This window comes from Antechinus flavipes, chromosome 5, assembly GCF_016432865.1.
Source record: "Antechinus flavipes isolate AdamAnt ecotype Samford, QLD, Australia chromosome 5, AdamAnt_v2, whole genome shotgun sequence".
Classification (NCBI taxonomy): domain Eukaryota; kingdom Metazoa; phylum Chordata; class Mammalia; order Dasyuromorphia; family Dasyuridae; genus Antechinus; species Antechinus flavipes.
The window spans coordinates 230466260-230489275 of record NC_067402.1 but is presented as its reverse complement, the minus strand read 5'-3'; the positions used below and the strand labels follow the sequence as shown (position 1 = coordinate 230489275).

Here is a 23016-nt window from a genome sequence, read left to right as displayed (position 1 = left end):
TATAGTTCTTTGGTCATAGTTTCAAATTGCTTTCCAGAGTAGTTGGATCATTTTACAACTCCACCAACAATGTATCAGTTTCCCAGTTTTCCCACACCCCCTCCAACATTTATCATTGTCTTTTCCTGTCATTTCAGCCAATCTGAGAGGTGTAAGGTGGTAACCTCAAAGAGTTGTTTAAATTAGCATTTCTTTAATCAATAGTGATTTACAGCATTTTTTCATATGACTATAGGTGGTTTTAATTTCATCATCTGAAAATTGTCTGTTCATATCCTTAGACCATTTAACAATTGGGGAATGATTTGTATTCTTATAAAAAATACATATATTGTTATTGAGGACAGGGTATATGAACAATAAATTAGTAAACTAAGTTTTGAAGTACTAAAACTTCAACTATAAAGGCAAATCTTTAAAAACTCATGGCTTTGTTACAAATATTTGAATGAGACCAAAGTGACCGAGTTTCAGAAGTTCATGAGGTCCTGGCAGGCCACTAAAGCTGTGGGAATATTGTCTAATGAAGCGGTCAATAGTGCTAGTAGCATCTGGCTGGAGCAAAAAGAAGAGTTCACATTTAAGAAAGAGGAACCACTGTTAAAGATCTGTCTCAAAGATACACACACACACACACACATACACACACACACACAATGTTTGACTGAATATTGTTCATGAAAAATCTATAATTGCTAATTAGAATTTTGAAACTGAATTATCTGACTTGCTCTAAGCCTCTTTACAGATTAATTTGTATCAAGTTACAAACTACAAATTGTTTCTAAATCCTATTAGTTAATCCTATAGCTATTCTTAGTAAGTACACTGTAAATCCCTAATGCTAATCATTGCTTTCTATGTGGGAAGAAAAAATCTTTACTATTATTTGATTCATGATCAAGCATTTTTGCTTTCTTTTTTGGGGGGAAATCCTAGATTCTTCAAATCAACATTCAAATAGCCATTATCTCTGTGAAGCAGAAGGCTGGATATTCTAATGGCTTCCAATTTTATATCTTTCTTCTGCTAGTAGAAATTGAAATTTTACTCATAAATGAATTCTGAGAAAAGGGTGATGGTAGATAAAAGACAAAAATTTGTGGAGGTTGAGTCTCTTTGTGGCTTCAGCCAAGGAGCAGGTAGCAATCATTGTACTTGATATGGGGAACTTGACAATTTTGGAATCATTTGCACTTTTAATTTAACTAAGGCTTTTCAGGGGATTGAGTGCAAAACAGAGAATGAGGAAGACTTTAATTCAAGCCCAACTTGAGATACTTACCAGCTGTGTAATCCTGGACAAGTCACTCAACTTCTGTTTTCCTCAGTTTCCTTTTCTGTAAAATGTCCCAGGTTGTTGTGAGCATAAAGTGAGATGATATTCATAAAGTTTTTAGCAAAAGGTGTGGTTTGTAGTAGGTACTATCTAAATGCTAGCTAGGATGAAGATGATTCTGAAAATTATAAATATTTCAGGGATTCTCTATAGAGGACTTTTGTAAAGTTGGTGGAGACTTCCCATATAGAGAATCTAGCATAAATTCAACTAGCTAGATTTCCTTTTGACTTTCTTGTGTTTTTCTTTCTTTTAGCACATACTTATATTATGAATATTTTAAGGGCCTAGAAGTAATAAAGGCAAGAACTTATGCCAAGGGTGATTATAATTACACCATAAAGTGTGAGCTGCTGTCAAGAGAATAGTTTTTATGAGGAGGAAGGAGAGACAGAAACTGAAAAAGAAAAACATCAGACACAGAGCGACAGTGAGAATGAAAATCAGAAAGAAAATCCTACTTGGTGCCCAATTGTCTTGTATTTGGTGAAGGTGAAGTGTACTCAACTAATTAACAGCATTTCAAAAATTGAATATTAGCTGATTAAAGTATCTAATATTGATAATTATTGGATTGCAGTCTTGATAATTCTATAATTATTTTATTAGCATTCCTGGTTCATACCTGATTTTTATTAAAAAAAGTTTTCAGGAAATCAGACTACAGTTAAATATAGAATTATTTCTGAAGTTGGGATTATAGTCTAGTTCCTGTATAGAAAAGCTAAACTTCCAAAGCCCTGTATGTAAATTTTGATAAACCACAATGATAAGTGAAAGCCCAAGATTGGCCACTCCAGATGGACCAAAGTTGTTGGTATTTGGGGCCTGAGTTAAGTCATGTCTCACAAGTTGTTGTGCTATATATTATCCTGAATGGACAGCGTTATCACTGACTTATAGTGGAGCCAGAAAAATTAAAGAAGTTTATTTTCTCCAAGACAGAATAGTATCAAGTTTGAAGAAACCAGTTTTCAACTCAGCACCATTCAATATTTCTCATGGACTTGGAATTCTTGTTCTTATTTATAGCTCTTGCCTTGATTAAACTATGCTTTATCTATTAAGAGCAAAAATTGCAAATAATGAATGGACTTCAAGACAAGTGATATTCTGATTGTTTTTATTTGCCTACAGCTTTTAAGAAGACAAAGTTGTTACAATGTTAAAATGAGAATTGGACAGCTCTTGGCGAAGATCTCTGTCTTTGCTCTCAGAATATTTTATTTCATAACAAGGCCTTGGAATTAGTGCTTGACTGAAAAAAACCCACAAATAATTACCAACAGAAGATATCCTTGAAATTCACCAGAAAAGGTCTGTTTTTGCTTGCAGGTGGGGACAGTTAGATCAGGTGCAGATTGAAGGTAGGCAGTGGCAGCACTTAGACAGTGAGAGTACTGAAGGCAGCCCACACTGAGCTGATCTGAGGGGGATGGGGTGTGATCTCAGTCATTTCATCAGGGAGATCTTTTCTTCCTCCCTCTCCCTTCCTGCCTCCCCTAGATAGGAAGTAATCCAATATAGATTAAATGTGCATAAATGACCAATTATGAAAAAATAAAATAAGATGCATTTTACATTAAAACTACATTTAATAAAAATTATATAACATTATTATGGATATAAATTACTTTTTGATGTTTACTATTATTTAGAATAGATAAAATCAGTTTAACCAAACAAGTTAATAACTGTCACATTGGCTCAAGAACTTTGATGATAAATAATATTCCTTTGAATTGCCTTGAATAGCCAAAAATAATTTTGCAGGTTTTTCATTTTCACTGAAAAACTGCACAGTTCTCCACTTAATTTGGGCAGAAAAGAGAGTTGTTAAAATTCCCATAATTCTTTTTTTTAATGATTCTGTTTTAAGTACACATAAGTATTAAACTTTAAAATGTTAACTATTACAAAATAAACAATCAGCACCTATCAAATTAAAGAATAATTTCATAGAATCATATAATTTAAAGCTAGAAGATTTAGAAATCGTCCAATTGAATTTCTTTATTATACAGAGTTCAGAGATTAAATGATATTTAAATGATAAATGATTAAATGATAAGGAATTGCAGGACTTCCTAACTCCAAAGCTAGTATTTTTCCCATTGCAAAATGATGTCTCTTAAAACAACCAAACTAAACCAAACAAACAAACCAATACATATGCTTTGCTAAGACTGAATTACTTCTTGAAATTTCCAATTGCTAGTTTTTAAGTCTGTATTGTAATCATTTTTCATTTAAGTCTGTATTCTAATCATTTTAAAAAGCCAATAAATTTTCTAGACAGTTCCCCTAAAGGATAAATTTCAAAAGTTATAACCAAGGATAAAAGTAACATGAGGAAAACAATTGAAAATGTTAAAACACTATTTGAATGTGAGTTACTATTATCAACCAGAAAAGATAAAATACAAAAGAATTAAGAATTAACTAAAACTGGATACATTTTGTTCATTTTTTAAACTATCTGAACCATGTGCTGAAACATGTCACTTTTCATGATGCTCTTTACTCCGACCCCATTATTTTAAAGAGAACATTGTAGCTGAGGAATGTCAAGTGATCCTACCTGCCCTATTTATCTACACTACAGCATTATCTCAGTTGAAAAGGATATTTTTTTTGCTTGTTGGCATTTGTCATTCAGTGGCTCATAAATATTATCATCAATTATGACTTGTTCAGCAAGAGGAAATTACACAATTAAAATTATGATTGTGCAAAAAGCAAATAAAGCATTAATTTTCAGAAAGCAAAGAAAAAGGACTTTTGGAATCCAATTTTATGGATAAATCAAGGCTTTTCCACCATAACCCTGAATTAAAATATCAAAGTAACCATTAGAAATAACTACTCAACACCTCTCCCCCCTATGTCATAATTTGTCCAAGTACCAGAAAACTCATAAAACTCAAATTTTGGGTTTATGACAAAATTGGGGTTATTCACAATTAAAGTCTACAAAAGAATGCAAAAATTAATGATAAAAAAGCAAAATGTTGATTCCAGGGATATAAAAAGGACTATCAGGCTCCAGGAGCAGGCCTCCAGCACACTCATTCTTCATTACAAGAGTCTGGTTCTCTTTGAAAATATAATTTATACAAAAACTTTTATGCAAAGGGTTCTCTATTAGTAAAACTCAAAGGGGAAAAAAGGTCCTCTTCTTATTACTCCAAGCAATAATAATCAAACTGAAGATTTGAGGTTTATGGTGATAGATCAGTCACTCCTAATGTTCAAAAGAACTGAGGGTTTTGAGTGTAATGAAGGGTTAAGCAATGCCATTATCAATGGCTTACCAATCAAATAATTAATTTTATCAATCTTTTGATCAACAGGAAATATGGTGCAATAAAGGAATCATCAAAATACCTGCACTATATTTCTCACAAGATAATGAATAAATTGATTTGAAAAAAATCTTATAAATGTGAAATGAATTTATTATTACAAGTCTATGTAATTAAGATTTCAAATGGCTCAGCTAGCAAGATAAAATGTTAGAAGCTAAATCAGAAATGTCTTATGGGAGAAGATGAATATTTTAGGGAAAACAAATATATTTTAAAGTAAATCTTATTTTTATCCCTAGTTCTTTTAATCATTTAACCTTTTAACACTAATACATTTATACATAAAGTAGGATTTTGCTTTGCATTTTTAGTTGCTGCATATTCAAATAATCATTGTCAATATTCTGATATCTTCCTTGAACACAATTTATGACCATTTCCATCGCTGATAAGCCATATTCTTCAACTGTACTTATATTTAATTATTATAGAATACAACATTTTCTTCTTGATAAACTTCCCCAACATCCCATTGTTAATGAGAGTATTATAATTATTTTTATTAAAATTGGATTGGGGATTTAAAAAAAACTGTTATAATTTTAATATGTAGTTAACATAATAAAAATATAATGCTACTTTATTGAAGAATAGAACTTCAAAAAGTTTTCCCCCTTAAATGCTTGTCAAAACAATTTTATGTATGTAATTACACATATTCTATTTTACAAATTAATAAAACAAGGAAAAGGGAGGATCAGTTTTGACCTGACTGGCAATAGTAATTAAGAATATTTTATTGGAAAAAGACATTTTTCTGCAAAAGAAAGATATTCTTAAAATTAAAGTAGCTTTTTCTGCCATTGTGGTTTCTCATTTCTTAATTAAGGAAATGTTCACAAGACTCATCTTTTTCTAATATATAGTATAATAGCCAGTAGTTAAAAGTACATAATTACTCCTTTCTGTGCAAGTCACCTAACTTTCTGCTTTCATTAGCATTAAGTAGGAATCATCAAAATAGCTGCACTACATTTCTCACAAGGTAATGGATAAATTGATTTTTTAAAAATTTCATAAATGTGAGATAAATTTATTATTACAAGTCTATGTCATTAAGATTTCAAATGGCCCAGCTAGCAAGATAAAATGTTAGAAGCTAAATCAGAAAATTCTCTCTTCTAAAGTTTAACTATGTAAGTCAGGAAGTTGCAAAGTCTTCTGAACGTCATGTTGGAGGTAAAATGTAGGAACATAGGCATTATCTTTCAAATATTCTCCTGTGGTTTGGTCTCCCTAATTGCCATGACTTTTTTATTCTCATTAGTTTGTGTTTAGGGAAAGCTTTATGAACATTGTAAAATTTTAAAAACATTTAAAATGCATTTCCAAAGGTTGGATAAATGTTCCAAAAAATTCCATAGAGTTCTGAAAATCAATGAATTTATTCTTCTGTTCTTTGTTCTCTCTTTCTCCCTCTTTCTGTCTCTGTCTCTGTCTATCTGTCTGTCCGTCTGTCTGTCTCTCTATATATACATTCATGACACATATATCTATTTGTATATATGTGCATATATATATTTGATCACAAATAATATGTGTTATTTATTTTCCCCATATTAGAGAATAAGAAGCAAACAATATTAATAAATATGTTTTTAAAGTATTAAAAGTTTTCATATGATTTGGTTAAACATATTTAGAATAATATAGAAATCAGAAAACTGATATTGCAGCCTATCTAAAAAAAATTTTTTTTGATAAAACAGATAATAACACAGAAGGTCTTGACAGTGTTTTTGCAGTTTTAGGGTAGAAGATCTAGGAGAGTAATTAAGTAATTTACCCAAAATTAACCAGTTCCTATCCTTTTGAATGGGAATAGAAGAAATAGAAAACATGAATTTTAAGACTGCTCTTCATTATTTTTTAATTAACTGTTTATTTGGGTTTGTCAGTTCTACCTTCTTTGTCCAAGGCAGATCCACCCAAACCAAATCGAGTACCAGAAGTCTTTTCTGAACAGCTAATTTGGAGTGAACAAGGCTGATAAAGTTCCTTCTGTAGTTTTTGTTCATCAATTAGAGAGTGATAAATATGTCTAAAATAAAATATAAAACATAATAAATCTAAAACAATCAAGATAAAAATTATATGCAACAAGTCTTTGTATATCTCAAATCTTAATCAGATTATCACTGATTTCTTTTTGTTTTATAAAAATCTGTAGAGCAAAACTAATCAATCTAGATGTAATACACTTGTCTTCAGAGTCACAGTATTATAGAATTGTAGGTTTAGAGCTAAAAAGGTGCATATGTCATTAATTGTAATCTCTTTATTGAGTAACTGAATCCCAGAAAAGTTACAGTTGGCCCAAGTCACATGTACATTAAAAGGCATGATCTCTCCCTAGGTCTTTGAGCACCCTTCCCCTTGTACCAAATTGCCTCTTTGTGAATTCTAATCTAATTTATGATTCTTTTTAGTTAGCACACATGTGAAGCCATCTAAGACATAATGTGATTTCCCCTAAAATTAACTTTAGGTTTCATTATCATTAGCAAGAGGTTAAAACAAACAAAAACTAATGCTGCTTTAAATCTACATTATTATTATTATTAAGTTATGTAACTTTTGTGAAGATTAAAGACTAAAATATATTTAAAATATTGAAAAACCTTCAATATTTTAAATATAGAAAAACCTTACAAAATTACAAAAATGGCAGCTATTATCAGTATTACATTTTGAAAATTCTTCTCTCAGATTATGAGACTATCTTGTATACTCTCCTTTTATGTCTTACTTAACTTGGGTAACTTTGCCACTTGCCCAATTGCAAATACTTGCATACTTAAGGGTATTAAGAAGTATGAAACACGTCGAAGTCTGTCCTCTATAGTGGTTCCCCGTTTGCATGAGACTATGCTGAAGCATGTGGCAGTTCTCAGAGCTGAAGTATGCCGAACAGTTACTATATTATATTGTGCAACTATAAAGCTCAATTTTATGGAGGAAAAATTATTTTAGATGCAACTGTATAAGTTAAGAATTATGTTAGCACTTACAGAGGATAACGAAAATGCTTAGCATACTTCTCAGCTGTCCATCCATCTTCATCTTCACATGTGGGATCAACATTATTTTGAAAAAGAAGATTGACTATGCCCATTGATTCCATACTGATAGCAATCATAAGGGATGTTCTAGAATAAAAAAAGAATAATTCATTTTGAAAAAATTTTTAAAGGCACATTTAATCAATTTTTTTTCTGGATATAATTCAATAAATGGAAATCTCATATTCTTTAGTAGAGTCTGTTGAACATGTACACAAAATGATAGATCGAAGTAATTTTATTGTTCATACACAGCATTAGAAATGGCAATGAAAACCAGATAGAAAGATAGTTTTTTTTTACCCCCTTTCAATTTTAGCAGAAATTGTCAAATTTAAATCTATATAATAGACAAAAGGAGAGCTTGTAATGTCAATTGCGACAAAAAAGGATAAGAACTTTCAACTGATTTACTGATCTTCAAAGTAAAGTGTAAGCTCTTTGGAAATAAATTAAAAATAATCTTGATAATTCACTCTAAATTTCTACTCCAATGCCCCATTATAATGCCCTCGATTGTCTAAAGCTAAACCAGAACAAACTATCTTATGTCTTAAAACACTGTCTTTCCTAGATCTATTTTCCAAGTTGGCTGTTTTTCCAGTGAAATATTTTACATTTTCTTCCATTTTTTTCATTCTTTTTCATTTGTTTGACTAAATTCATGATGTTGCATAGAGTCATTACCTTCCATTTGTCCCATGTTAGTTTTTAATGTGTAGTTTATCCTTTTTTATTTGATTAATTCTACTTTTTAAGGTGCTTTCTTTAGTGGATCTTTTTTTCTCCATTTGCCCTATTGTCTTTTCTAAAGATTTTCTTCAATTTTTTTTCTTTTTTTAGACTGTTGACTCTCTTACATACTTCCCATTTTGGGAATTCATTTTTACTTTACCTCTTTTATTTGATTTTTAAAATATTTTATGAGAATTTCCAAGAAGCTTCTTTGGGCTTGAGACTGATTCACATCACTCTTTGAAATTTCCTCTGTGGACATTTTGCCCTCATTTGAGTTGATGTTTTAGTATTTCTGTCAACAGAGTAGCTTTCTATGCTTAAGATTCTGTTTTGTTTCTTGCTCATTTTCTTTCCTTCTATTTTCCCATCTTTTTTGTGCCTTGTAAGGTTCAGTTCTGCTCCTGGAGTAAAGGGGGTGTTGAGCCAAGCTTTCTGTGCAACTAAACTTTGGTTTTGACACAGGTACTCTTTGTGTTTAGTCTATTTGAAGACTATGACCAAAAAAAAAAAAAAAAAGTCTGGACAGTCTTCTTCAAGAGATTAAGAAACACTGCCCTGAACTAGAAGGGGAAATAGTCCTTGAAAGGATCCATCAATCACCTCCAGAAAGAGATCCTATAAAGAAAACCCCAAGGAACTTTGTTGCAAATTCCAAAACTATAATTTTAAAGGAAAAATGCTGCAAAAACTGCCAGAAAAAACCCCCAAAACAACAAAAACAAAGTGCCAGATGATTGAGGAGCAATAGTCAGGATTATCTTATATCTGGCAGCTTCTACAATAAAGAATGAGATGATCTGGAATATCATATGCCAGAAGGCAAAAGACCTGGGATTACAATCAAGAATTAACAGTTCAGTAAGAATAAGCATTATCTTTCAGGGGAGGAGATGGATCTTTAATGAAGTAAGAGACTTTCAATTATTTCAATTGAAAAAAAACTGAATTAAACAAAAAATTTGATCTTCAAACAAAGGAGTGAAGAAAAGTATAGCTAGGTAAACAACAATATATGCTATATATTTATATATTATTTCCATAATTTAAAGGTTAAACTTCCCTAGATGGAAAAATTATATCTGTAACTCCTGAGAACTCTTTGGAACAGTCAGAGGGAGTATCACATGGACTGAGAGTGTGGCTATGAATGGAATCTGATATCATGATATTAAAGAAAAACACATTAAGGAGTGTAAAAAGTATTGTACTGGGAGAAAAGGGAAATGGAGGTAAAATGGGTAAAATTAGATCACATGAAGAGGCACAAAAGACCTATTACAATAGAGGGAAAGAGGGAAAGGTGATGAGCATTGTATAAAGTTTTGCTCTCATCAGTTTTGTTCAAAGAGGAAATAATATAATCAATCAGTTGGATACAGAAATGTATCCTTTCCTTTAAGAAAGTAGGAAAAGAAAAGGGAAAGAAAAGGGAGGAGCTGGATACAAGGGAAGACAGAAACACTAGAAGAAAGGGGTAAGAAAAAGGAGGAAGATTGATAAAAGGGAGGGCAGGTAGAGAGGGGGGTTAAACAATACTAAGGAGGGACAAGATGGAAAGAGAAAAAAAGTTCATAGAGGGGAGAAATAAGATGTATTTCCATACATAAGATGGAAATACAGAGCTAGTAATTACAACTGTGTATATGAATGGAATGAACTCTCCTATAAAACAGAATATCAAAGTGGATTAAAAAACAGAATTCTACAATATGTTATTTACAAGAAACACATTTGAAGCAGAGAAATACAGGCTGGAGCAGAATATATTATGCTTCAACAGAAGTAAAAAATAAAAATAAAAACAGGGTAGCAATTCTGATCTCAAATAAATCAGAAGCAAAAATAGACCTAATTAAAAGTGATAAGGAAAGAAACTATACCTTGATAAAGGGTATCACAAATAATGAAGTAATATCAATATTAACCATATAGGCACTGTGGCAAAACAAGCAAATTCTTAGAAAAGTTAAGTGAGTTGCAATAAGAAACAGATAGCAAAACCATCTTAACCTCCTTCTATCAGAACTAGATAAATGTAATCAGAAAATAGATAAAAAAAGTAGATAAGGAGGTGAATAGTATTTTGCAAAGTTAGGTATGATAGACCTTTGGAGAAAATTGAATGGAGATAGAAAGGAATAGACCCTTTTCTTAGTGGTACATGGTGCCTCCATAAAAATGGATTAGGGCATAAAAATATCACAATCAAATGCAGAAAAGCAGAATGAGTAAATGTATCTTTTTCAGATCATGATGCAATTAAAATTACATATAATAAAGGGCTATGGAAAAATAGACTCAAAAATTTATTGAAAAATAATCTAATCCTAAAGAATGAGCTCAAACAACATATCATAGAAACAATCAAGAACTTATTCCAAGAGAATGGCAAAAATGAGACATCATATGAGACATCATGGGATACAACCAAAGCAGTTCTTAGGGAAAATATTATAATTCTAGGTGCTTACATGAGCAAAATAAAGAAAAGGAAGGTCAATAAATTGGCCTTGCAATTAAAAAGCTAGAAAAAGAACAAATTTTTGTTCTCAATTAAATACCAAATTAAAATTTCTAAAAATCAAAAAAGAAATTAAGAAAAAAGATTGAAGTAATAACACAAATACCTGGTTTTATGAAAAAAAAAACAACTCCAAAAAATAGGTAAACTTTGGTCAATTTGATCAGATAAAGGAAAGAAGAAAATCAAACTACCAATATCAAAAAATGAAAAGTATGAAATGACTACCAATGAAGTGGTAATTAAAGTAATAATTAGGAGCCAATTTTTTTCTAATTGTATCCCAATAAATCTGATAGTCTAAGTGAAATGTATGAATATGTACAAAAATATAGATTGCCCAGATTAGCACAAGGGAAAATAAAATAAACAGTCTCACTTTAGGAAAAAAAAAAACATTTGAACAAGCTTCAATGAACTTTTTAGGAAAACATCTCCAGGGCCAGATGGATTTCAAGTGAATTCTACCAAATATTCAAAGAATAAATAACTCAAATACTATAGAAACTATTTGGGAAAAATAGGAGAAAAATGAATTATATTAAAATTTGTGACACAAGTATGGTGCTGATACCTAAACCATGAATGGGCCAAAACAGAGGGAAAAAATATATAGATTGTAAAGGGCTGAAACTCTGAACAGACGCATGGAATCAGACAATCAAGCACTTAAGGTTAATTAACTATTGGACAATATTCTATTAGCATATGCTTGGAAAATGGCCCTTTTCACTATTCTGTGCTGGCTTGATTTTTTGGTGTATATAGATAATTGTAGGAGGGATTAGGGGGTGGAGTAAGACAAGCCAGGGTCACTTTGGGGGAAGATTAGAGGGAGAGAGGAGGTTGGTGGCCAGCCTCGTGGAGGTTTGTCTGTCTCCTTTACTTCTCCCCCTAAAAACGAAGGACTTTTGCTGATCCTGAGGTCAACAGAGAGCTAACCTGGACTTCACATTTGGTGCCCAACATGTGAGCCAAAGACTCTAATTTTACAGAAGAAGTCCCTGGGGTTAGGTATTTTAATAGAAAAGCATGGAACTTACTTAGTTAAGGGCTAAACTAGTAACCTTTTCTAACTGAAATGGGGCAGATATTAGGAAAAGATTCTCTCCCATCTCCACCCCGACGGGGTGCTATAGAAAGCATACTTACGTTGATCAAGGGACAAGCCTTATTTGTAACTTGGGAGCAGATTAGAATGCATGTCCCCTTGGTTCTTATAGGAAGAAGATATAGGGGCAGATAATTGGAAACTAATAGATCAACTATGTGAATACTACAATGATAAAGGTCCTGATTCATTTCCAAGTAAACATTCTATATATACAACATAATACAATTGGCCTTAAGGAATCCTGCAAGTTATTAAAAGAAAAGAAAAGTTTTAAGAACAGCCAGATGAGGAAGTGTGAGGAAAAAAAGGAAGACAAAGGACAGATATCAATATCACCTTAAGGGCATGGTGATTCTTTCTCTCACAAGGCAACTTCAAGTCCTTTTTTGGAGCAGGTCCTTGACACGCCCCTATCAATTTCACCTTCCAGAATAGAGGGAGGAGGAGTAGTGGGAGGGGCGGTGATATCACCAGCACTTCCCTCCCAGCAATCACTCCCTCCCATGACTAGATTACAAAAAAGGCACTCCTTAAAGTCACAGAAGAAGGGCAGAATACAGCTGATTTGAGAATAGAAATGTATCCTGTGATTCAACAGTTTAACTCTTCAGGTCAAGAAAGTAGAAGACAACACTCCTTTTGATCTAGAAATCCTCAAAGACCTGAAAAAGGCTTGCACTACTTATGGGGCTACATCATCTTATGTTATGATGTTATTACAGAATTTGACTTATGAAGTCTTTACCCCTAAGGACTGGAAATCTATAATAAGGACATGCTTAGAACCTGGACAAAACTTATTGTGGCTTTCTGAATATAGTGAGCTCTGTAGGATACAAGCCCAATTTGACTATTGTCAAAGTGGAATTAATACTCCAATCATCTATGACCAACTAACAGGTGTAGGTCCTTATACAGACATTTCAGTACAAATTAATAACCCCATAACAGGATATGAGCAAATTTCTTCTGCTGCTATCAAAGCATGGGATTTTGTCCCAGATAAACAGGACAAAGGAGAGGCCTTCACAAAAATAGCACAAGGGCAAAATGAACCTTTTGCTGATTTCGTGGGACATTTGCAGACAGCTGTCATATGAATTACTGCTGAAAATGCAGCAACAGAAATTATGATAAGGCAGCTTGCTAAAGAAAATGCTAATGAGGTTTGTAGAAAAATTATACTAGGACTACGCAAGGATGCTCCTTTAGAGGAGATCATAAAATGCTGTGCCACAGTGGGCACAAATACCTTTTATAGCCAGGCTATGATGCAGACTTCCCAAGATCCAAACATGGGAAGACAAGGTCCCTTTTGGCAAGTGACATACAGAGAGACTCATCAAGGCTTTCAATGTGGTTAAAGTAGGGCATCTGAAAGCTCAATATTGGCATAGAGACAGAGTGAGAAAACAGGGTGGGAGAACAAGACCCAAAACCCCTGTCCAAAATGCAACAGAGGTTTCCATTGGGCATCAGAAAGTAGGCTGATTCAAGGAAATGGAATGAGGGGCCCAGCCCCAGGGACCAAAAGAAAAAATACTTGGGGCATGATGGCAGCTGATGCTACATCCATAGAGCCTTTATAAGTTCAATACCCAGACATGACCAATCAGTCAGGAAGTAATCTAATGGGAGAAAGGGATTACACAATCAATCAGCCAGGAAGAAACCTGATGGGAGAAAAGGATTACAATTGGGGAGAATAGAGTTATATGCAGCTGGGACAACTGAGATACCCCCTGGAGAGGTGAAATCTGTTTCTCTTCCAGCCTATGGATCCCTTGCCTGCAGGCACAGTAGGCTTGACCATCTTACCACCTGAGAGTATTTACAAAACAGTATTCATCTATACACTGATATGGGAAACTGGGGAATATGTAGATAATATCCCAGTCTGTAATATAGGTAGATAATGTGTGACTTATCAACCAGGAGAAGTAGTAGCATCAGGTTTACTGATCCAGACTCCTAATAAGCAATCTGGTGATAGTCTCCCAGATTCTGACTCCAAGTAACAAAATCCAGGAATATCTGGACAGCAGCTGTGACAGTTGACCAATCTATCTATGCTCACTATCTATATAAATAGCATACCATTAGAAGGATTGGTAGACACAGGTGCAGATCGTAAAGTCATTAGAGGTGCCAACTGGCTCAGTCACTCCCCAAAGATTAAGGCAGACACCTACATATCTGGCGTAGGAGGACAATAGCAGTGCTCCCCTTTGAGATGGACTTTGAAGGTGAAACAGGAGTTTTTATTCCTTTTATAGTTGAAAAATCCCCATCAATCTGTGGGCAAGAGACATTTTACAAAAATTAAGATTACAAATGAATACTTCGATTTTTTTTATGCAGGGCTGCTGTTGAAGGCCTGCCAACACTTTCACCTGTTCCTATCCAATGGAAAACTAATAACACCAGTGTGGATAGAACAGTGGCCCTTAGCTAGCAATAAAATTCAGGCCTTCTTAGATATAGTACAGGAGCAACTTGACTAAAGACACTTACAACCTTCTCTAAGTCTTTGGAATTCCCCAGTATTTGTTGTAAGAAAGAAATCTGGAAAATGGAGAATGTTGATGATTCAAGAAAAGTAAAATGAATAGATGGAAACTATGGGAACTCTTCATCCTGGACTTCCATCTCCTACTCAGTTGCCTAGAGAATGGCCTCTTTGGGTTATAGACATTAAGGATTGTTTCTATTCTATCTCTCTAGATAAGGGGGATATGAAAAGATTTGCCTTTTCAGTGACCAGTGTTAACTTGGCTGAACCTTATAAAAGATATGAATTTTGCCATAGGAAAAGAAGAACAGCCCTACTATGTGTCAAATGTATGTTGCTGTGGCTTTTATTCCAGTAAGAAAAGCATTTCCAAAAGTAATGTTATTACATTATATGGATGATTTATTGGGATATGCACCTGAGGAACAAATGTTAAAAGCATGTCTACAAAAGACCATAGAAACACTAAGGAACAACAAATTGCACATAGCTCCAGAAAAAATTCAAAGACATGCTCCTTTTCAATATGTGATATGTGTATACCCTAAGGTGCTTACAGTACAAAACCTTTCCTTAAGAACAGAGAAGCCAAACATCTTAAATGACTTTCAGAAATTGATAGGAGATATCCAATGGATGTGTCCAGTGTTAGGCTTGACTACCTATCAATTACAACCATTATATGACATTTTAAGGGGATACAGTGCTTTAAACTCACCACACTGGCTTACAAAAGAAGCTCAAGAAATTTTGAGAGAAGTTGAACTGGCTTTATCCAATGTGGTTGAGTGAGTCACTCAAAAACCCTTGGAAATATCAGTTTTTGCTACATAAGAGGCATCCACAGCCGTCCTTGATCAAGGAGGTATGATAGAGTGAGTGAACCTTCCAGCACAACCAAAACAAAGTCTTACTCCTTACCCAGTGCTTGTGCCTAAAATTTTATTAAAGGCCATTAAGTAAGCAGTACAATTATCTGGGATAAGACCTGACAAGATATACACCTTTTATACTAATGCACAAATTAATGTATTCTGTGAAACCATCCCAGAATGGCAAATTTTATTAGCCACGGCTCCAAATCTTACACATGGGTCTCCATTAAAGATAACCAGACTATTACATAATTGATGATCTTAAAGAAAAAGTTTCTAAAGTTTCTCTTAAAGGACCAATTATCTTTACAGATGCATCCAAACATAATATTTGTGCTGTATACTCTCATGACTTAACTATAAAGAGAGTAGTCAGAACTCCTTTTCAGTCCACTCAGCAGAATGAATTGTATGCAATCATTCTTGCTCTTATTTATTCAAGAGATATAAATATATCTGATTCGGCCTACTCAGTAGGTGTGATACAAAGAATTGCCACAGCCCAAATAAAATATGTAGCTTCCAATATATATCAGCTCTTTAAGGAACTGCAAGAGCAAGTGAGAAAACATCCAGGTAAGATTTATATCTTGCATGCCCACTCTTGTAGTGGACTTCCAGGTCCTATTTTTGATGGTAATTCAAAGGTAGATAGCTTTCTAACTATGTTGGTCAATACTCCTTTATTCCAAAAAGCCCAGGAATCTCATTTTAAATATCATCAAGCTGCTCAAACTTTACGTTTACAATTTGGAGTAACAAGAGAGGAAGCTAGGAACATAGTAAAAGCCTGTACAGCTTGCTTTGCTATCCACGCTCCTACACTCCCTCCAGGGAAGAACCCTCTTGGTTTGAGACCCAGTGAAATTTGGCAAATGGATGTGACTCATTATAAATCTTTTAGTGGTTTGTCTTTTATCCATGTTGTAGTAGACACCTTTTCAGGATTCACTTTTGTAACACCAGCAGCATAAAAGACTGCCCAAGTGGTCACTGAATTCTTTATACAAGCATTTGGAATTATAGGTGTGCCACAAGCAATAAAAACAGATAATGGATCTGCACATGCTTCTAAACATTTTGCACATTTTTGTGCATAGTATAAGATTTTACATACTACTAGCATACCCTTTAATCCTCAAGGACAGGCAATAGTAGAGAGGAGAAACAGAGACATTAAGATGCTCCTCCAAAAACAAAAGGGGGAGCAGCAGGTTACTCTAGAGAACTTCTCTAGCTTACAATTTTACTTCTAAATCTAGCTCTTTATACTATTAACATCTTGATTTTTGACAAGGATGCACTGGTTCCAGCAGACAGGTTTTATAACCCACCAAAAGGACAGTGTCCAGTGTGAGCAGCTCTACTATCTTTAGATAATCACCAGGTGATGTGGACAGATCCAGAAAGTGGTGAATGGAAAGGACCAGATAGGTTAACTGCTTGGGGGAGAGGGTTTGCTTGTATCTCTACAGATGGAGAAGGAATCAGATGGATGCCAATGAGCCATATTCGCCTTGTCCATTAGAGAGAGATGGAGCAGACCCTTGAAATGAAGGAGAAGACCCAAGAACCATCAGATGGTTCCATCTCTGATTGTGCCCACCACTGAAAGAGCTTGGCAGTTATGGCATTTGATTCAAGGACATCAAAAATTGTTGGACTTGAACACTCTCAAGAATCATTGGATTTTCTGAGAAATGATAAGATTGTTGCATGATAAATGCATAAATGATTCCCTAATACATAAAAAAAAAACTGTTGCAAGACTTCAAAAACTTGTAGGAATCATTGGGTTCCTTGACACGTGAAGCAATGGACAATAGATTGATTTTGCATTATCTCTTGGCTGCTGAAGGAGGCATATGTGTGATTATTATTTACATACAAATACCATGTTGATTGTTATATCACTACTTGGATGTATAATTCATGTTTGTTACACCACATTGAGCCTACACTGGCTGTGGAGACAATCATCACTAATAGCCTGTATTTTATTGCTATGTGCTTGTGTAATACCTCCCATGCTGATAGGTTTGTGCATACCTGTTTCTAGTAAGACACTTCAGCCCAGAAACCTGCTAGCAATATTTGGCTCGACTCCCCACTTCCCTTTGGTGTTTTTCATCTCTCTTCCTGAGAAGTCAGGGGTGGTGTGATCACTTCCTTTTCAGTGTTTTCACCTCTTTTCCTGAGAAGTCAGGGAAGGTGTGATCACCTCCTTTTTCGGGTTCTCACCTCCCTGAGAAGTCAGGGATGGCGTGACCATTTGTGTTCTAAAACAAAGAAAAGCAGGCGATGTAAAGGGCTGAAACTCTGAATAGGTGCAGTGGAAATCAGACAACCGAGCACTTAAGGTTAATTAACTATTGGACAATATTCTATTAGCATATGCTTGGAAAATGGCCCTTCTCACTATTCTGTGCTGGCTTAATCTTTTGGTATATACAGATAATTGTATGAGGGATTAGGGGATGGAGTAAGACAAGCCAGGGTCACTTTTGAAGAGGATTAGGAGGAGAGAGGAGATTGGTGGCCAGCCTCGTGGAGGTTTGTCTATCTCCTTTACTTCTCTCCCTAGAGACCAAGGACTTTTGCTGATCCCGACTCTGGCTGATCTTGAGGTCAACAGTGAGTTAATCCAGACTTCACAATAGATGAATTTTGCTAATGGTTGTTGATACAAAAATCTTTAAAAGTATTGTCAAAGGGACTACAGAAACTGAGATGGAGCCAAGATGGTGGAATAAAAGCCGGAATTCACCCATCATCTCTCCCAAAGTGATCTAAATTTCTTTAAATAATGAATCTCTCTAAACCAAATTTGGAATATCAAAACACCCCAAAAGTAGTAGTAGCCAAACATAACTCAGAAGGTCAGGAGAAAAGTCTGTGACTGGGAGTCCAGCATGAAGCACAACCCTGGCCCCAGTCCACCCATCTCTGTAGAAGACATCGATATTGGGTAACTCTGAGAAAAATATACTTGAAGCAAAGATATTTATAGTACACTGTTAATTCAGTGTGATTGATGAGATGATGGTTCTCTAGGTCACCTATACTTAGTACTTAGTATGGTGATGTAATGGTTTTACAGATGGCACATGCTTAGTGTGCTGCCGTGATGTGATTGTACTAAAGTATTTAAGGGCTCAAAGGATTAGAGAGCTCAAGCTCGAGCTGGGACTCAGGCTCCAGACTCTATCCTTGACCATCCTGATTGTGGCTCTCCTGCCTTCATCACTTCTCCACTTTAGACCAAGGCTTGTCTAGAGATTCTCCAGAAAGCTAGTCTGGACATTATATTTTGGCATCCAAACGTGGGGCACTAAATGTGAGGTCCTAGACATGAGGCGCTCGACATAAGAACCTACATTCAGCAGTTCGACTGATGAAATCATAAGCTAAGTGGAGAAGTCCCTGTGACCCAGAAATAAACTGAGTACAAAAATAGACAAGTGGAAAACTTTGGTAGGGGCTAAAGTAGTCACTTTTGTTTTTCTGCTGAAATGGGACAAAAATTAAGAACCTCCTCCACCCTGAGGGGAGTAAGCAGCATGCATAGTAAGATTAATAAAGAAGCAAGGTTTGTTGGTAACTTGGAAGCAGATCACTGAACTCTTAAATATATTAGTGTGCACATCTCCTTGGCTCTCTAAGGAAGAAAAATTAGAGCCAGATATGTGGAAAGTAGTGGGAGAGCAATTAATTGAATATTATGAAGGTATGGATCCTGATTCAATTCCTGAGGAAACATTCTTTATGTATGATATAATACAATTGGCTTTAAAGGAGCCCACAAGTTCTAAAAAAAGGAAAAATTTTAATGTGGACAGACAAGGAAGTGTGAGGAGAAAGAGCAAGAGGGGAATGGTTTGACAAAGCAGATGAAAGGCATGGAGAGTTGGACAAGAAAGGAGATAAATACCTTAAGGACAGTGCTGATGAGCTTAAAGAGTGTGGTACTTCTCACTTTCACAGCTCAACTTCACTTCCACCTACACCCAAGCAGGCACCTTTTAGGGCATTCCCCATCTCCTGAACCTCCTCCCTCAATTTTGCCTTCCTAGCTGGAGGGAGGAAGAGGGGTGGGTGACACCATCAGCACCACCCATGCAATAACTTTGTCCACCCTCTATGACACAATTACAAAAGGCACTAGTTAAAGCTAAAGAGGAAGGACAAGATACATCTGACTTGAGAATAGAAGCATATCTGTGATTGAAGAATTTGACTCTTCAGGCCAAGAAAGAAGATATATACCTTTAAATCTGGAAATTATCAAAGATCTGAAAAAGGCTTACACTCTTTATAGGTTTACATTGTCTTTTCTTTTTTTTTTTTTTAACTAGGTTTACATTGTCTTATGTTAAGATGTTTTGAAATTTTAACCCCTAATGATTGGAAATCTATAGCAAGTACATGTTTAGAATGTGGATAAAACTTGTGGCTTTCTGAGTATAATGAACTCTGTAAAATACAAGCATATTGAAACAGGCAAACTGGAGTTAATATACCAGTCACCTTTGACCAACTAACAGGTGTATGTCTTTATGCAAACACATTAGCACAGATTACCATTTGATAGCATATGAGCAATTTGCTTCTGCTGCTATCAAAGCATGGGGCACCATCCCAGTAAGACAAGATAGAGGGGAAGCCTTCACGAAAATAGCACAAGGTCCAAATGAACCCTTTGCTGATTTAGTGAGATCTCTGCTGACACCTGTCATATGAACTATTAGTGAAAATGCAGCAACAGAAATTATAAGACAATTTGCTAAGGAAAATGCTAATGAGGTTAGTAGATGAATTATACTAGGACTACACAAGGATGCTCCTTTGGAGGAGATCATAAGACCCTGTGCCACAGTGGGAACAAATAACTTTTATACCCAAGGATATGATACAAACATTTTAAGAACTGAACATGGGAAGACAAAAGGTCCCTTTTGGCAAGGGACCAGAGAGACTCATCAATGCTTTCAGTGTGGTAAAGTAGGGCATTTGAAAGCTCAATCTTGGCATAAAGATAATGTGAAAAAACAGGGTGGGAGAACAAGATCCCAAGCATCATGTCCAAAATGCAACAAAGGCTTCCATTGGGCATTAGAATGTAGATTAACTCAGGGAAATGGGAAGCAGAGCTTAGCTCTAGGGTTCCAGGCAAAAAACACTTGGAACAAGATGGCAGCCAATGTTACTTCCAGAGAATCTTTAGAAGTTCAATACTCCAACATGATCAATCAGCCAAGAAGCAACTTGATGGGGGAAAGAGATTGCAATTGGGGAGAACATAATTGTATGCAGCTGGGACTACTGAGATAGTCCCTGGAGAGTTGAAATCTGTCCCTGTCTGGCCTATAGATCCCTTGCCTCCACACACAATAGACTTGACTATTTCATCTCCTATGAGTGGTTACAAAACAGTGTCCATCTGTACACTGACTTGGGAAACTGGGGAATATGTAGCTAATATCCCAGTCACTAATACAGGTAGACAATGTGTGATCTATCACCCAGGAGAAATAGTTGCATCAGGTTTATTGATACACACTCCTGGTAGGTAATTTGGTGATATTTAGCCAGATTTTGACTCTCAACAACAGAAACCAGAAATATTCTGGACTGCAGCTATTTCAGCTGACCATCCTATGTTCACTATCTATGTAAATGGCACACCATTGAAAAGGTTGGTAGACACGGGTGTGGATGATACAGTCATTAGAGGTACCAGTTGGCCCAATCATTGGCCAAAGATTATGGCAGGCACCCATATGTCTGACATAGGAGGATCAATAGCAGCTGAAACTAGTGGTACCCCTTTGAAATGGAAATTTGAAGGTGAAAGGGTAGTTTTTCCTCCTTTTGTAGTTGAAAAAATCTCCATCAGTCTATGGGGAAGAGATATCTTACAACAGTTAGGATTACAATTGAGTACTTCAGCTTTTTAGGCAGGGCTGCTGTTGAAGACCTGCCTGCACTCTCACCTGTTCCCATTCAATGGAAAACTGATACACCAGTGTGGGTGGAACAGTGGCTCTTAACAAGTGAAAAAAATTCAGGCCTTATTAGATATAATACAGGAACAACTTGACCAACGACATTTGTAACCTTTTCTAAGTCCTTGGAATTTTCCTGTATTTCTTGTAAAAATGAAATCTGGAAAATGGAGGATTTTGTTTCAAAAAAGTAAATGAACAGATGGAAACTATGGGAACTCTTTAACCTGGACTTTCATCTCCTACTCAATTGCCTAGAGAATGGCTTCTTTGGGTTATAGACATTAAGGATTGTTTCTATTCTATCTCTCTGAATCAGGAGCATATGAAAAGATTTGCCTTTTCAGTACCTAGCGTTAATTTAGCTGAGCCTTATAAAAGATATGGACAGTTTTGCCCCAGGGAATGAAAAATAGCCATACTTTGTGTCAAATGTATGTTGTTGCTGCTCTTATTCCAATAAGAAAAGCATTTCCAAAAGTTATGTTGTTACATTACATGGATGATATCTTGGGGTGTGCACCTGAAGAGCAAATGTTAGAAGCATGTCTACAACAGACCATAGAAACACTAAGGAACTACAAATTACATATAGCTACAGAAAAAATTCAAAGACATGCTCCTTTTCAATATTTAGGATGTGAAGTATATCCTAAGGTGCTTACAGTACAAAAACTTTAAGCACAGAGAAGTTGAACACCTTAAATGACTTTCAGAAATTGATAGGAGATATCCAATGAATGTGTCCAGTGTAAGGCTTAATTTACCTATTACAGCCATTATGTGATATTTTAAGGAGAGACACTGCTTAAACTCACCATGCCAGCTTACAAAAGCAGCTCAAAAGACTTTGAGAGAAGTTGAACTAGCTTTATCCAATGTGGTTGAAAACCCTTGGAAATATCAGTTTTTGCTACAAAAGAGGCACCCACAGCAGTCCTTCATCAAGTTAACAGTGTGATAAGAGTGAGCAAACCTCCCAGCACAACCAGAACAAAATCTTACTCCTTACCCAGTGCTTGTGGCTAGCATTTTATTAAAGGCCATTAAGCGAACAGTACAATTATCTGGTCAAAGATCTGACAAAATATACACCTTTTATACCAATGCACAAATTAATTTATGTTGTAAAACCATCCCAAAGTGGTAAATTTTATTGGCCACAGATCCAAATTTTACACACAGGTCTACATTAAAAATATACCTGCTATTACATAATTGGTAATGGATTTTTGAAGAAAAGGTTTCTAAGGTTACTTTTAAAGAACCAACTATATTTACAGATGTACATAACTGTGCTGCATATTCTCGTGATTTAACTATAGAATTGTCAGAACTCCTTTTCAGTCCACTCAGCATAATGAATTGTATGCAATCATGCTACCTCTAATTATCCAGAAGATGTCAATATAATTATCTGATTCAGTTTATTCAGTAGGTATCATACAAAGAATTGCCACAGCCCAAATAAAATTTGTAGCT

At 35.0% G+C, this 23016-nt stretch overlaps 1 protein-coding gene across 1 annotated transcript in view; it reads right to left on the bottom strand.

The window, feature by feature from the left end:
* Positions 1–2456: 2456 nt before the first annotated feature.
* The window catches only part of LOC127538719 (ankyrin repeat domain-containing protein 7-like), a 47096-nt gene continuing 26536 nt past the window's right edge, over positions 2457–23016 (bottom strand). Inside the window, exons 5-6 of the mRNA XM_051962472.1 lie at positions 7719–7856; positions 2457–2841 (exon numbers count right to left, since the gene is read on the bottom strand). Coding sequence (XP_051818432.1) covers positions 2724–2841; positions 7719–7856 — 256 coding nt within the window. The 3' untranslated portion in view covers positions 2457–2723. The remainder of the gene's footprint in view (positions 2842–7718; positions 7857–23016) is intronic.